The 15093-nt window shown below is 46.3% G+C and overlaps 1 protein-coding gene across 1 annotated transcript in view; it reads right to left on the reverse strand.

Annotated features, from left to right (window-relative positions):
* The window catches only part of robo3 (roundabout, axon guidance receptor, homolog 3 (Drosophila)), a 342818-nt gene that overhangs the window by 137556 nt on the left and 190169 nt on the right, over nt 1-15093 (reverse strand). Inside the window, 2 exon segments of the mRNA XM_038779342.1 lie at nt 8210-8378; nt 12874-12998. Of these exon segments, the coding sequence (XP_038635270.1) occupies nt 8210-8378; nt 12874-12998 (294 nt within the window).

Below are 15093 nucleotides of genomic sequence, written 5' to 3' on the forward strand. Positions count from 1 at the left end.
GTGGATTGGGGACTCTAAAATGCTCCTTTGTGGCCAGGGATGTGCGGGTTAGATGGGGTTCCAGGGTTGTAGGGTACAGGGTGGGGGCCTGTGTAGTGTGCTGTTTCAGAGGGTCGGTGCAGAACTCAATGGGCCGAATGGCTTCCTTCTGTACTGTAGTTACTCTATGATTCTATCAACCGGTTGACAAAAAACGATTTATCAATTCTAGCATCCACAAGAGTTGACCTGCCTAGACCAGCGTAGCTCAGGGTAAGAACGTCACATGCTCCTGGTCTCTCTGGTTCAATACCATTGAACTAGCACACTAAATTTTTGAACACCTGGCATTACAACGGTAACACACTTCAAAAGTACTTCGCTGCCTGTAAAGCACCTTGGGGTGTCCTGATGTTGTGAAAGTTGCAACAGAAATGTAGAAACTCTTTCTGTTAACAAAAAAAAAAGTCGCTTTTATGTTTCTTCAGAGGGCTGGGCAATCTTTCATTTCCACACGACATAAATATTAACCTTTCCGGGAGTACATTTTTGTGATCTTTTGAGATACCAGAAGCCACCTGCAGCCAGGTAGCTGTTTTTTAAGAAAAGTTTTGTTGTCTGCCATTCCCCTTTCTCTTCATTCACAGGGAAAGATTCCTTTGAAGATCTTCGGTGGAAGGCCTGAATTCTACAAGTGAGCACCACAAGGGTATACATTACTCAGAAGGCCCTGGTCAAAGACAGAAAGCCAATAACAACTTTAACTGCCGCATGTGCTACTTGACAGGGATTACCTGAAAAATCCAAGATTTTAGACTGGTTCAAAACTAAAAAGCCTCAATTTCTGAAAGCACCCCCACCCCTCTCACACAGACACACAGAGTGGGATCCTTCCAGGAGAGATTCTGTTGCAATCAATGGAAATTGATTGCACAGCGGTGAGCACTGACACTGTGAGAAATGAGATGGAGTAATTGTCAAATTGATTTCAGGCCAGCGAGAACTGCAAAATGACCGTGCATTAAACTGCAGGGTAGTCAAGAAATAACAAGATTAACCCGGCCCTTAATATGCTCCAGTAATAGTTACATTTCACACCACTGTACTCAATAAATAGGCCTTCTTGAAAGATGAATTATTACTTATTACTAGACTAAGATCGACTTTAATTATTAGCTGTGTGAGAGGGGGTGCAGGAAGGGCAGAGGGCAGTGTCGGACTGAACACCTAGAGGTCAGACATAACGGTAGCTGTTGCTATTGCAGAGACCGATATATAGTCAATGGAGTATGGTCAATTACCTCAAAAGACTTTGATTGGGACAAGCTACATTTTGAACGTTGCAGTTGAGCAAGATTGCACTGCTGGCTGAATAAACGTAACAATGGAGCAGCGATATTATGACCATGACTGGACTAAGGAAATAACCAACATATTACAGAACATGACTTCTAGATTCTTGCACAAGCTCTTCACAGCCTGCACAACATAAGCTTGTTGACATTTTAGGGGAGGCAATGGCATAGTGGGATTGTCACTGGACCAGTAATTCAGTGACCCAGGGTAATACTCTGGAGGCCCGGGTTCAAATCCCACCATGGCAGATGGTGAAATTTGAATGCAATATAAATCTGTAATTGAAGGCATAATGATGACCCCAGAACCGTTATCGATTGCCGTTAAAACCCAACAGGTTCGCTAGGAATCTACCATCCTTACCTGGTCTGGCTCGCATGTGATTACATGCCCTCTGAAATGGCCAAGCAAGCCACTCAGTTCAGGGGCAATTAGGGTTGGGCAACAAATGCTAGCTCAGTCAGTGACCCCCACAGCCAATGAATTTTAAAATATATATTTCTAGGAGGGGTAAATAGGCGGGTAGTGTCGATGGGGGAGGAGCTGGCGTGTGCAGTATGGTTGATTGAAGTATTGAATTTACGTTGATGTTTGCACATTTTTGCCTTTCCTTTTTTTTGTGTTGTTATCTGTAACTGTTTACAATGCCGAAAAATACCTCAATAAAATTGTTTGATAAAAAAAAATATATATATATATATTTCAGGCTTTTATTTCGAAACAAATTGAGAATATGAGGTGAAAGGTTGAAGGTCAGGAATTAAAGTGCATTAAACAATTACATTTGAAAAGGGTAGGAAAAAAGATATTGATGGTTGAGTGATGCCAAGTTTGTGTTTCAAACATTTGAAGAGGCTGAAGTAGGTGATGCCGCTCTACAATTTTGAAACCTTAAGTGATAATGAGGTTTTGAGTGTGTAGTGAGTGCTGATTTCAATGAACTGAGTGCATAAAGGAGTGGATAAAGCATGAATGACTATCCACACCCTCCCCCATCAATGCACCAGGACCTTCAGGAAATACTACAGCAACGCCGCAAGATATCTTCCACAACATCACTTCAACCCATTACCCCTGCCATTGAAAAGGATAAGGGCAGCAGGCACATGGTAAAACCATCACCTACATATTCACCCCTAATTCACACACCATCCTGACTTGGACATCTATTCGCATTCCTTGGTCCTTGGGCCTAAATCCTGGAATTTCCTACCGAGCACCGTGGAAGTGCCCTCAACTCTCAGACTGCAGCATTTTAAGAAGTTGGCTCACCAACAGCATTTCAAAAGTAATAAATGCTGGCCTAGCTAGCAACACCCATTTCCTGAAAATAATGGGCAAAATTCTCCATTTGGGAGGCTTTGAGCTGAATTCCCTGATTGCCGACGTCAAAATTGCATTTGGCAATTGGCCGGAGAATCCATTTTGACGCCGAAATTGGGGGCAGCAAAATTTTTCGGATGCTTTGCCCCCTTCAAAATGGCATAATTGGTGAGTACACCGCTCCCTGGTGGGATGACCTCAGGACGTCACCTGGTGCTTCGCTCCCGATGGGCCGACTTCCCAACGGCGTGAGGAGCATGTGCTCTGATGTTTCATCAACCTCACGTTGCGGCTGCGGACTGTGTCCAGCACCGCCAAGGTTGGTGGGGGGAGCCATTCCGCTGGCCGCGGGGGCTTCAGCGGGGCTGGGGGAACTGGTGGGGGGTGGCCCAGGGGTTACGATGGGGATTACAGGGGACACTATCTGGCAGGCTATCCGCGTGCAGCCGGCGCCATGTTGTACGGCGTGACCGCTGCAGGTCTCCGCCGTGCGCATGCACGGGCATGGACTCGACAATTCTCTGTTCGTATCTGCAGGTAAAGCCGCTTTACTTGGATGGCTGCTAGCCCCCACCGAGCTGAGCATTGGTGCGGCACCGACGTTATGGTCGCAAGACTAGACATATATTCCAGACAAAGCCTCAAAATCGGAGAATCCAGCCCTATGTTCTCCCTCCGGAACTGAATTGCGTCTGATTTGCGCTCCAGCCGGGAGTGAAAATGAGAAAGCTACTTCCAATCCATTGCCATGCAAATTTATGCATGGTCAGGATTGCGAGGGATTCCCGAGGGAATCCTGCTATCGGTCCACCATTTTGAGTGGGCGGCCCAAGAGCAAGGTCCTGCAACTGACTGCATCCCCCCGCATCACTATACAGCACCCCCGCTCTCCTATTGTCTAATTCAGCTCCCCACCCCCAGATTTGCTGGGTCCTTCCCCCCTCCCCCCAAATAAAGAGACCCCCAAGACATCCTCTAAATAAGGAGACCCCCCCCAGAAACTCCCTAAATAAGGCGCCCCCTAAATAAAGGGACCCCCAACAGAGCGCTCCTAAAGGAAGAAATCCCCCCACAGAGACCCACTAAATAAACGGACACCCAACAAAGTCGCCGAAATAAAGAGCCCCCACCAAATAAACAAACCCTTCATAGAGACCTCCTAAATAAGGAGATCCCCCCACAGGCACCCCAGAAGAGTGACCCCTGTCAGGAAGCCCCCTGAGAAAAGTGACCCCAGTCCTGGACCACTTCAAGCAGGTCTCTGTGCAGGGTGGGGGTGGTGGGTCCCTTTATTTAGGGGTGTCTGTGGGGAGGCAATGGAGGATTCTGGTGGGGGTTGGGTAGGCAGGTCTTATATTGTGGGGGGAGGGTGAAGGTGGGCCATGGATGGACTTTGGAGGCAACTCCCTTCAACGTTGAGAACTGACAGCAGTAACAATAACTTGACTTCCGATCGGCACAGGCCAGTAACTCAGTCCCGTCATTAGGAATTTTAAATTGAGAGGGGTTTTGTTCCTGTCCCAGCCCTGGGGCCATGACAACTGATACACTGAGTCACTGAGCTGAGGCTTCTCCTCAATCGTGTGAGAAAGTTATGACCCACGATGCTCATGAAACAAGGCAGAGCACAGGTTTTACAGAGAAAGTTTGCTCGGGTAGCTGATACTCATGCTTGAAATTCGGGACCTTGCATGTGAAGGCCTCAATCACCATGGCAGCCGAACACTATGGGTGGAATTGTTCCTTTTTGAGGCAGTGTTTCAGCCTTCAGGAAAAGCGGCCTGGAAGCCACTGGGATCCAAAGGCAGCTTTCTCCATCATATCGTTAGCAACTTCTCTGGCCGACTTCTGTGGCCGAGGAGCAGGTCCCACGAATCAGAACCTACTCCGCCAGGAACTGCTTTTTAAAGAACAGAGTGCCATTTTCGAAGGCTGTCCGGTACACAAGAGTAAAAATAGAACATTCCCATTCTTCAAATGGGAGAACATAGAACATAGAACATAGAACAGTACAGCACAGAACAGGCCCTTCGGCCCTCAATGTTGTGCCGAGCCATGATCACCCTACTCAAACCCACGTATCCACCCTATACCCGTAACCCAACAACCCCCCACTTAACCTTACTTTTTTATTAGGACACTACGGGCAATTTAGCATGGCCAATCCACCTAACCCGCACATCTTTGGACTGTGGGAGGAAACCGGAGCACCCGGAGGAAACCCACGCACACAGGGGGAGGACGTGCAGACTCCACACAGACAGTGACCCAGGCGGGAATCGAACCTGGGACCCTGGAGCTGTGAAGCATTTATGCTAACCACCATGCTACCCTGCTGCCCCAAAGCTTGAATAGAAATGCAAAAAACATATTTGTGGGTAAAACGACGAAACCTTGCATTTTTTGGCCGTCCCTTGTTTCACCAAGAAGCTGGTGCCTTAAACTTGAATGACTTCAGATGAAATATCAAACAGAGAAATGCCACACAAATGTAGTAAACATTCTAGTGGCCTTTACCTAATTATGAATAAATAGCTTGCCTTATAAGGATACCCCAAGACTGCTGCAATGTTAGCAGTTACGTATTAGCAATCGTGCTTCCTATTTTGCAAGCCGGATGAGGACCAAAAAATTAAAGAAGGCACAGTACAGAGACACTCTCTCCAAATTCTGTTTCATACATTCATTTAGAGCGTGAATTATACACCATTGATTTGGAAGCAGTGCAGGACCGATGAGCGCTCACACTCAATTGAATTTCCCAGCAACAATCTGCGGGAAGGGGAGAGAGGGAAAAAAAAATCAATCACGGTTAGTGGCTCACCCTGGGCAGAGATAGTCTGGGGGACGCCTGTCAACCTGTCAGCTATCACAGGCTGTGCTCATCATTCACAATGCCAGAGGGGTTTCACTATCCTATCAGGGCCAGGAGAAGTCAGCCCAAGTTCATTTGGGCTGACACAAGACTGACAACGTTTTAAAATGGGGCTGTGGGAACTCAGATGATTCCTCTGAATTGTTTGTTACCCAGTTGCATTTCTTTAATGGTGTGGTAATCTCTTCCGACATCATCAATTACGGTTTCTGAAGCTGATGAGCTCCGGATTGGGGCCTGGCGTATCTGGAGGAGCCACGCTGTCAGAAACTCCACTGCTGCGTTCACTTTCAACCCTTTTGTTTTGGGGAAAAGGAAACCGATTTTTAATCACTCCACCATTACTGAACGTGCCATCACTGTCAATGCTCCCAGCTGCATGATTCTTCCCCACACCACTCCATCTCTCTTTCCACCCTTAAGACTGATCTCAAAAGCTGTCTCTTTGACCGAGCTTTTGATCATCTGTTGTGATTTCTCCTTCTGTGGCCCAGTGTAAAAGTTTATTTGATAATGCTCCTGTAAAATGCTGAATGTTTTACTAAGTTAATGGCTCTATATAAATAAAAGCTGTTGCTCTGATGGGCATTGAAGTGGAAAAATTCTACCCTTAATGTTACCTTTGGGAGCTAAGCCATCTCACAGTGTGGACAGCCCATCCTCTCTGGGACGTTAGCTTCCTAAAAGTTCCTCCAGTCCTGTATACCTCAATGAAGCCTGGGGTGGGAATCTCCGCCGGCGGGATTCTCGGTTTTGCTGGGACCTGGGGGTTTCACAATGGCTTGGGGCTGTCCCACAATGGGATACCCCATTGACCCCATTGTAATGGAGAATCCCGCCGGCGGGGCGGAGAATCCAGACCATGGTTTATCGGGGAACTGTGGGTGGGATTTTCTGATCCTGAGGCTAAGTGTTGACGCCGTCGCAAATGTGTTGCATTTTACGACGGCATTGACAAGCCCCTCGGAACTGCGATCCTGCACCGCACAGGGGGCCAGCACAGCACTGGAGCGACTCACGCAGCTCCAGCTGCCAATACCAGCGTCAGAACGGGCGCTGCGGGTCTGCACATGCGCGCTACGGCCGGCGCGAATTCGCGCATGAGCATGGGTTTCTTCTCCGCGCCGGCCCCAATGCAACATGGTGGAGAGCTAGAGGGGCCCGGCACAGAGGAACATCGGCCCCCACCAGGAGATGCGGGCCAGCCGATCGGTAGGCCCCAATCATGGGCCAGGCCACCAGGCCCCGGGTTAGATCCCCCCTCCCCCTTACCATGCTGCCCCACACAGGATGAATGAGGTCCCGCCGGGTAGGACCACACATGAACGGTGGGACTCGACCTATCTCGGCGGCCACTCAGCCCATCGCGCGCGAAGAGGGTGGTGGGGGGGGGGGGGGGGGGGGGGTTTGTGTTGCCTCATGGGCCGATTCTCCGGTCACCGAAGTCATCGTGATTCAAGGAACAATCCATTATCTTCTGCAACCGGGGTTCGAAACCAGTCCAGACTACCTATAAAATCCATGCTGGACCCTTAACACAAAGCTTAAGCCAAATCTTCATTCAAACAGAGGTCAGGGTTGGTTGGTGAGAAGAATACAAATTTTGCACCGGTACAGCGCGTGGTCTTTCGGGTCACTGAGCCACTGCAGGAGCTCTAATGCAGACTAATGAAGGCCATTAGTAATTTTTGACTTATCTAATCCTTAGTCCATAGAATCCATAGTATCCCAACAGTGCAGAAGGAGGCCATTCAGACCATTGAATCTGCACCTACCTTCTGAAAAAGCACCCGAACGAAACCAGCTATCCTGCCATATCCCTTTAACATCACCTAACCTGCACTTCTTTGGACACTAAGGGGCAATTTAGCATGGTCAAGCCCCCTAACGTGCACACCTTTGGACTGTGGGAGGAAACCGGAGCACCCAGTGGAAACCCACGCAGGTGCAGAGAGAATGTGCAAACTCCACACAATCACCCAAAGCCGGGATCAAACCCACGTTACTGGCACTGTGAGGCAGCAGTGCTAACCACTGTGTCACTGCGGCGCCCTACCCGCTGCCTTTCACAGACCATTTACAACTTTTTAGCTCCATCCCACTGACTGACTCCAGGCTTAGTGCGACAGGCAAAATGGAAATATTGTACACACCCTACCACTTTGACAAAAAAAAAACGCCCCAAAGGCTGAGGCTGGCTGGGAAAAAGCAGGATCTGTAGCAAAGAAACGCACAAAAAGGTCTCAAAGTTATCTTCACTTGAAGCTATCTTATTGTCTAATTTGGCCTCTTTTTCCTCCATAGCAGGCAGATATCGAGCCTGTGCTAACTCGCACCCCAGGTGCTATATTCCACTAAGAATGATTGTTTCCCAGTTACTTCTGAGATTCAGACTTTCAGCCCTGACTCATTTCCTGACTCATTTCGTTAAATTTCAAGAGAAGTACAATTACAGAGTAGAGAGCCAATAAGTAGAATTAGTTTGACCTGTAGACTCACAGGGCATTCCTAATTAAAATATTTGCAACAATTTCTAAGTTCTGTTCTGCTACCGTGGCATCAACAAAGTATTTCAGTCCTTCATTCCGTCAGTGTTTTGATGAAAATCAATCATTTATTTCCACCCAACACACAAAGGGAGCCAGGGGCATGGATATCAAATGTGATCGCACTTACCATCTTCCACCTCTAGGAGTGCCTTGGACAGGATGCTGCCGGCCACACTGATTGCCTGACACATGTAATACCCAGAATCGCCTGACTGGACATCGGTAATTGTCAGTTCGCCTTTCGGAGAGACAGAGAAACGCCCCAAAGGCTGAGGCTGGCTGGGAAAAAGCAGGATCTGTAGCAAAGAAACGCACATATAATTTATTGTGGTAAAGAGCTGCGCCCTGGCAATACAAATTGAGTTTCTTATTGAGCGGCTTACACAAACACAGTCTGTCCCACTCCAGTCTCGACAATGCAAAACAAATGAAGAGCTCGACCACAACCTAGTTCAGTGTTATCAACATGTTTAACCTGTACATTGGAATCAATATACAATAAGAAGACTAATTTGAACCCAGGTAGTTGAACGCTGTATGACAGCTTTCCTGTGCCCCTCACCACAATATCTCTTATAAACATCCGTACTTCATCCTGGGATTATACAGAATGGAGTTTCCTACTCATTCGTTTCACTGGGGTTAAAATCAAAAGCCAGTGAGCACAGAAGTGAAAAACACGTGTCCCCTTTCTCCAGACCCACACCTAGCACGGAGAAATTGCATTTAGAATTCATATCATAGAATCATAGAATCCCTACAAGGGGGTCATTCGGCCAATCAAGTCTGCACCGACCCTCTGAAAGAGCACCCTACCTAGGCCTGTTGCCCCATCCTATCCCCGTAACGCCTCATATACACATAATCTCTCCTAACCATTGGACACTATGAGGCAATTTAGCATGGCCAGTTCACCTAAACTGCACATCTTTATTGCTGGATGTACTGCGAACCCATTGAAGTCTGACATTTTGCTAATTCATATTTTAATGATGTCCTAGTGAGGATTATAAGATCACAGCGCAGAAGGAGGCCATTCATTCCCTTTGTTGGTTCTTTGTGAGATATCCAATTAGTCCCACTTCCTCTGCTCTTCCCCCACAGCCCTGAAATTTAATCCTCTTCAACAAGGCCCACATTCTCAACCTTGCCCCTCACCTGAGGTGTGGTGATCCTCAGGTTAAATCACCACCAGCCAACTCTCCCTTTCAAAGGGGAAAGCAGACTATGGTCATCTGGGACTATGGCGACTTTACCTTTCCTTTACTTTCAGAATGTTAGGATTGAATCTGCTTCCACTGCCCTTCCAGGCAATACATTCCAGATTACAACAATTCGTTGCTTAAAAATATTCTCATCACTAACTACTCTGGTTTTTAAATTATCTTAGAAAAAACACAATCTGCTCAATGTTAAATATAGAGTGCATGAAAGAAAAGAGTTGATTAGGGAGCATTTGAGAAACATCGAAAGAATGACTTGCAGCCCCACACAATGCTATGTCCCAACAGAACACCGTTCTCGGTATCTAACCTTCTCTTTTCCTCACCCGAAATTAACTTGGTTGTAATCAGCAGAAAAGTAGTTTGATTGGATGTTAACAAAGAGAGAGACTGGAGGTCCAGAAAGTAAAGCTGAAGACTGTCGAGGTTTATAAATGCACGCCGGCACTTAATCAGATTCAAAATGGACACCGGCGTCTGCTGAAACTCACTCAATAGTCGCAGCCATGCTTCTGGCTACGATCAGGGTCAAAGTCATAAGGGTCAATCTTGTGTCAGTGATTGTGTTATTCCGGATTGGAAGGTCCCTCCAGCTGATTGAAACATGCTGCTATCCCTCATGCTTTAGCCAGGCTGTTGCCCAATGCTCCAGAGTAAAACAAATTGAATATACATTACAGTCAGGTTAGTCAGCATACTTAACCTTGTTGAGGTGGAGTTGCACACTGCAAGCTGCATGCATGGTTTTACAAGGTAAATACATGGAGCCCACCCACACCAAGTGGATGCCAGGTACATCCTCTGGTTTGGATGCTCTCACTCTTAGTGAAGGAGGAGCACTCTAATGGCCAGCAGGAAGAGAGGGGATGGTAGGGTGGGTTTGGAGAAGATAAATCAGCCCATGTTGCTGCTCCTCTTTTGCTGGAAAGAGCATGTGTCAATAGCATTTGAACTCACATTGCCCAATTCCAACATTACCAAACGGTCCCAGCTCCAGAGATGTGAGCACATAATCCACAGTGACAGTCCAGCGCAGTACTGAGAGAATGCTGCACTCTGAGGTGCCATCTTTCAGATGAGATGTTAAATTGAGGCTCCATCTGCCCTCTGAAATGGACGTAAAATAGCCCAGCATTTTGGAGAAGATCTCCCTGGGATCTAACCTCTTTTCCTCACTGCCAAGTTAATTTGGTTGTAATCAGCAGAAAATTAGTTAGCTTGCATGCTGACACAGAGAGAGACTGGAGACCAAGAAAATAAAATTGAAGACTATCAGATTTATAAATGCACGCTGGCACTTAATCAGATTCACAGAAGCTATCATTGCTGTCTCAGTGCAAGGGTACCAGGTTCCATTCTGGCCATGGTTGACTGTGTGGAGTTTACACGTTCTCCCCTTGTCCATATGGGTTTCCTCAGGGTCCTCCAGTTTCCTCCCACAGTACAAAAATGTGCAGGTTAGGTGGGGTAACGGGGATAGGGCGAGGGAGTGGACCCAGGATGAGTGCTCTTTCAAAGGGTCAGTGCAGACTCAATGGCCTGAATGACCACCTTCTGCACTGTAGGAATTCCATGGAAAATGGACACCATCGTCAGCTGTAACAAACTCAACACTCAATTAACACCACAAAAACAGTTCACTGTTTGAGAAACTTGCTTTGTAAATATTGGTTGTCACATTTCTTGCATCACAATAATGCTTACTGTTCACGTTCTTCACTGACTGCAAAGTACTTTGGCAAAATCCTCACATACTTTCTTCCTGAGCAATACTCAGCATCAAGACTCGTGCAGGATCAATGGCTGGTCGGTTGAGGTGTGGGAGGGCAGCTGGAGCCCATGGAAATATACCCCATAAAAGATGTAAGCATCTTCAGGAGAGGGAGGCATGTGAATCAGGTGTGACACAGGCAGAAAGCAAAAGCCCAAGACAGAGATTGTCCGAAGCTGATGCCCAATATTTCATGTTTATTTCTTTTATTTCATTACATTAAGTTGTTTTGATTATTTACATTGATTTTTATGGGTTCATGTGCATTATCTTTACCTCTTTGCTGTTTTTCACATCACCTTTGGGAGACAGTGATGTGGTGGATGACTAGTAATCCAGATGCCCAGGCTATTGCTCTGGGGACAGGGGTTTCAAATCCCACCATGGCAGCTGGAGGAGTTTGAATTCAGTTAATAAATCTGGAATATAAAGCTAGGCTCAAGTCACCAACATTGATTGTTGTAAAAACCCATCAGGTTCACGAATGTCCTTTAGGGAAGGAAATCTGCCATCCTTACCTGGTCTGGCCTACATGTGATTCTAGACCCACAGCAATGTAGTTGCCTCTTAGCTGCCTTCCTGAAATGGTCCAGCAAGCCACTCAGTTCAAGGCCAATTAGGGATGGGGAACAAATGGTGGCCTTGTTGACAATATCTGTATACCGTGAAAGAATAAAGAAAGGAAAAGTGCAGGCATCCTTCCGGATCTAAGCGGTTCTGCGTGCAGAGGTAGTTCCAGAGCTCCACCTCCAATGACAAAATGACCAAGATTCGGAATTCTACATGCAGATATTTTGAGGATAAGTTTCTGATAAAATTTATATTTTGAAATATCAGAAGGATCAAGCTCCTACAATGCTTAATGCTTCACATAATCGTAAAGGAGTGAAGAGCAGGGTGAATGGTCAAAGTTCTAAGGTCGTGAGAGGAAGAGTCCCAGAAGTAAAATGGGTAAAAGACTCTGGATTTCATTCTTTATAAGATGCTGTATCGAAACACTGGGAATGATCCTATTAACAGCAACAGGATACATCTAGCGGCTGGGCTAGCTTAACATAGTAACATCTTCATTGTCTAAATGTAACAGTTAACCCCAGAGACCATGTCCTAGGGGCTTAGGGCCTTGCAGTTACAGTAACTGCTCTGCAGAGCAGTATTTGCCCAGGCACTTTCTCTACTCAAATTCTTAACAGGATCACTCATGTGAAAGTCCAACAGCTCCTGAAAGGCACTTTAAAGCCCAGGAAGGCAGTCTCTGCACGCTAAAGCTTAGGATAGCTTAAAAGGGCCTTTATTGTTTGCAAGCGAAGGAACTCACAGGAAGAGTTGCCCTGTTGGTAAGCATGTCACTTGTCATTTTATTAGCTTATCGAAGAAGAGGGATCTTTGTGCTGAGTGGGATACTCTGTTATTTCAGGTAGCCAGGATCAGCATCAATTGCAACATGCTCAGGTTAGTGCAGTTTGATGCAGATAAAAACTTCTTTCCAGACCACTCTGCTCTGACTATTTGCCTGGGCCTGAAATCTTAACTGTTTCTGACTCCATAGAAGCTGTCTCACCCACGGAGTATTTCCAGCATTTTCTCTTTTCACGTTTTAATACACACTGAAATGGTTGAACTACCTAGCCCACCAGGTAAAAGGCCTGAATTAAATGTGATGTGCTCCTGCTCAGTTTCCACCTTCACAACCCCACGCCCTCCCCTCGGAAAGACCTCGGATTCCATTCTTGCGGGAGGCAGTGCCATAAGCTTGAGTTTCTGTAACTGTGGCTGTGTAACTGTGGCAATTCCCACCTGGCTTCCCTCCTTTTGCCAAAAAACAGCTGGTGGAGGGTTTCCCTTGGTCTCACAGAGGAAGGTCACGGAGCGGCCCTGAGCGACGATCTGATCCCGAGGCCTTACGACGATCTGCGGCGGCACTACAGAAGGCACAGAAAGAAAAAAGCATTACTTTGAAAAAAAACGAAACTCTGGCAACTGTGCAACAAGTGAAGATTTCAGTCAAATCATTCCCAGGGTGCTGAGTTCAAAGAGGTTTTCTACAGATTAAAAATGCAGAGATGAGGCTTTATTCACCATTAAATGTTCTTGTGACCTTCAAGAATTTTTTTCTTTTTAAGAATGCTATCAATGTCCCAATACACATCCAGCAGTTTCATGTCTTAAAGCGAAAGTTTTAATGAACGTTTGGCAAATATATGTCTTTGAGGCTAAATTTCATTCTGCTGAAAATGTGCCACAACTTTCTCACACTGATGGGGAAAAGACATCTTTCCACAAGGGGGATCAAGGGTTTTCTCTAGGTCACTTCACCATGACTTTACTAATGTGGCATTTGCACAACTGCCTGGTATACACAGAAACTTAGCCTGCATTGTACAGGCCAGCGGTGCAGGGTCCTGCGCTGATCTCCTCCACAGACGGACCCTCAGTGCTGCCTCTTTGAGGATTCTGCCAGCTCTACGCCAAGGTTGTGACAGGCAAGTGGGAGAACCCTGTCGAAATTCCTGTGTGACCTCAATCCAGATGACTAAGTCAGTGATAGTATGTTTTTGTGTGTATGCAAGGTTGTGTACACGTTTCCTTTGACTTGTCATTACTGACATACCAATTCACCCACAATGAAGCCATGATTAATTTGGACTCCCAGCAATCAGAGCATTCAATCAGAAGTACAAAGGGGCAGGCTTTTCTTTTTTAGCCTGAGTTTAAATAATAATTATTATCTTTATCGTCACAAGTAGGCTTACATTAACACTGCAATGAGTTACTATGAAAAGACCGCATTCCGGCGCCTGTTCGGGTACACAGACGGAGAATTCAGAACATCCAATTCACCTAACGGCACGTCTCTCGGGACTTGTGGGAGGAAACCAGAGCACCTGGAGGAAACCCACGCAGGCACAGTGAGAACGTGCAGACTCCACACAGACAGTGACCCAAGCCAGGAATCGAACCTGGGATCCTGAAGCTGTGAAGCAACTGTGATAACCACTGTGCTACTGTGCCGCCAAATAACCAGTTAGGTAGAGTTTACTGGAATTAATCGGGGTGTGGGAAAGTACATGCCTGTATCAGACACTGTCCACAATTCCATCAATCTAAATTAATGAGCAGGAACTGGAGTGGGTCTTAATCCTAAATTTATTTCCACTCATTAGAGATTCCTCAATCCCATCTGTCCATGTGACAACTTGCCTCGAGGAAAATCTGGTCCATGCATTTTTACAATGTAAATATAATAGTACAGTAATTACTTGACATAGTGGTAGGTAAAGTCGCCATTGTCCCAGATGACAAAAGCCTGCTTTCATCTTTGAGGGGGGAAGCTGACTGGTGGTGATTTAACATGAGGATCACCACACCTCAGGCAAGAGCAAGGTTGAGAAACCTTTATGGTGACCTCAGCTGGTACGGGAATTGAGCCTGCGCTGTTGACCATGCTCTGCATCACGAACCAGCTGTCCAGCCAACTGAGCTAAACCGACCAAGATGCTAGATGATGAGAATTTAAGTTGCTGTTTTTGTCACAGAATGATGAATCATTCAAAGCTCACTGATATCTTCATCTTCTATGAGTTATAAGATTGTTCACCAGCTCACCATTTACAATTCCGCACATAAATGGAACTATTGAGTTTAGTAACTCTACAGAAATCTAGAGAAAAATACTTTTTAATGAGTTATTCTTCTGTTTGCTTTTATTGAGTGACTAAGGACGGCAAGGTGGCGCAGTGGTTAGCACTGTTGTCTCATGGCTCAGAAGACTCTGGCTCAATCCCGGCCCCGGGTCACTGTCTGTGTGGAGATTGCAATTCTCCCAGTGTCTACATGGGTCCCACTCCCACAACTCAAATATGTGCAGGGTAGGTGGATTGGCCATGCTAAATTGCTCCTTCATTGGAAAAAAAGTATTGAGTACTGTAAATTTATTTTAAAAAATATTGAGTTAGGGCAGCACGGTGGCCTAGTGGTTAGCACAACCGCCTCACGGCGCTGAGGTCTCAGGTTCGA

Source organism: Scyliorhinus canicula, chromosome 19 (genome assembly GCF_902713615.1).
Source record: "Scyliorhinus canicula chromosome 19, sScyCan1.1, whole genome shotgun sequence".
NCBI lineage: Eukaryota > Metazoa > Chordata > Chondrichthyes > Carcharhiniformes > Scyliorhinidae > Scyliorhinus > Scyliorhinus canicula.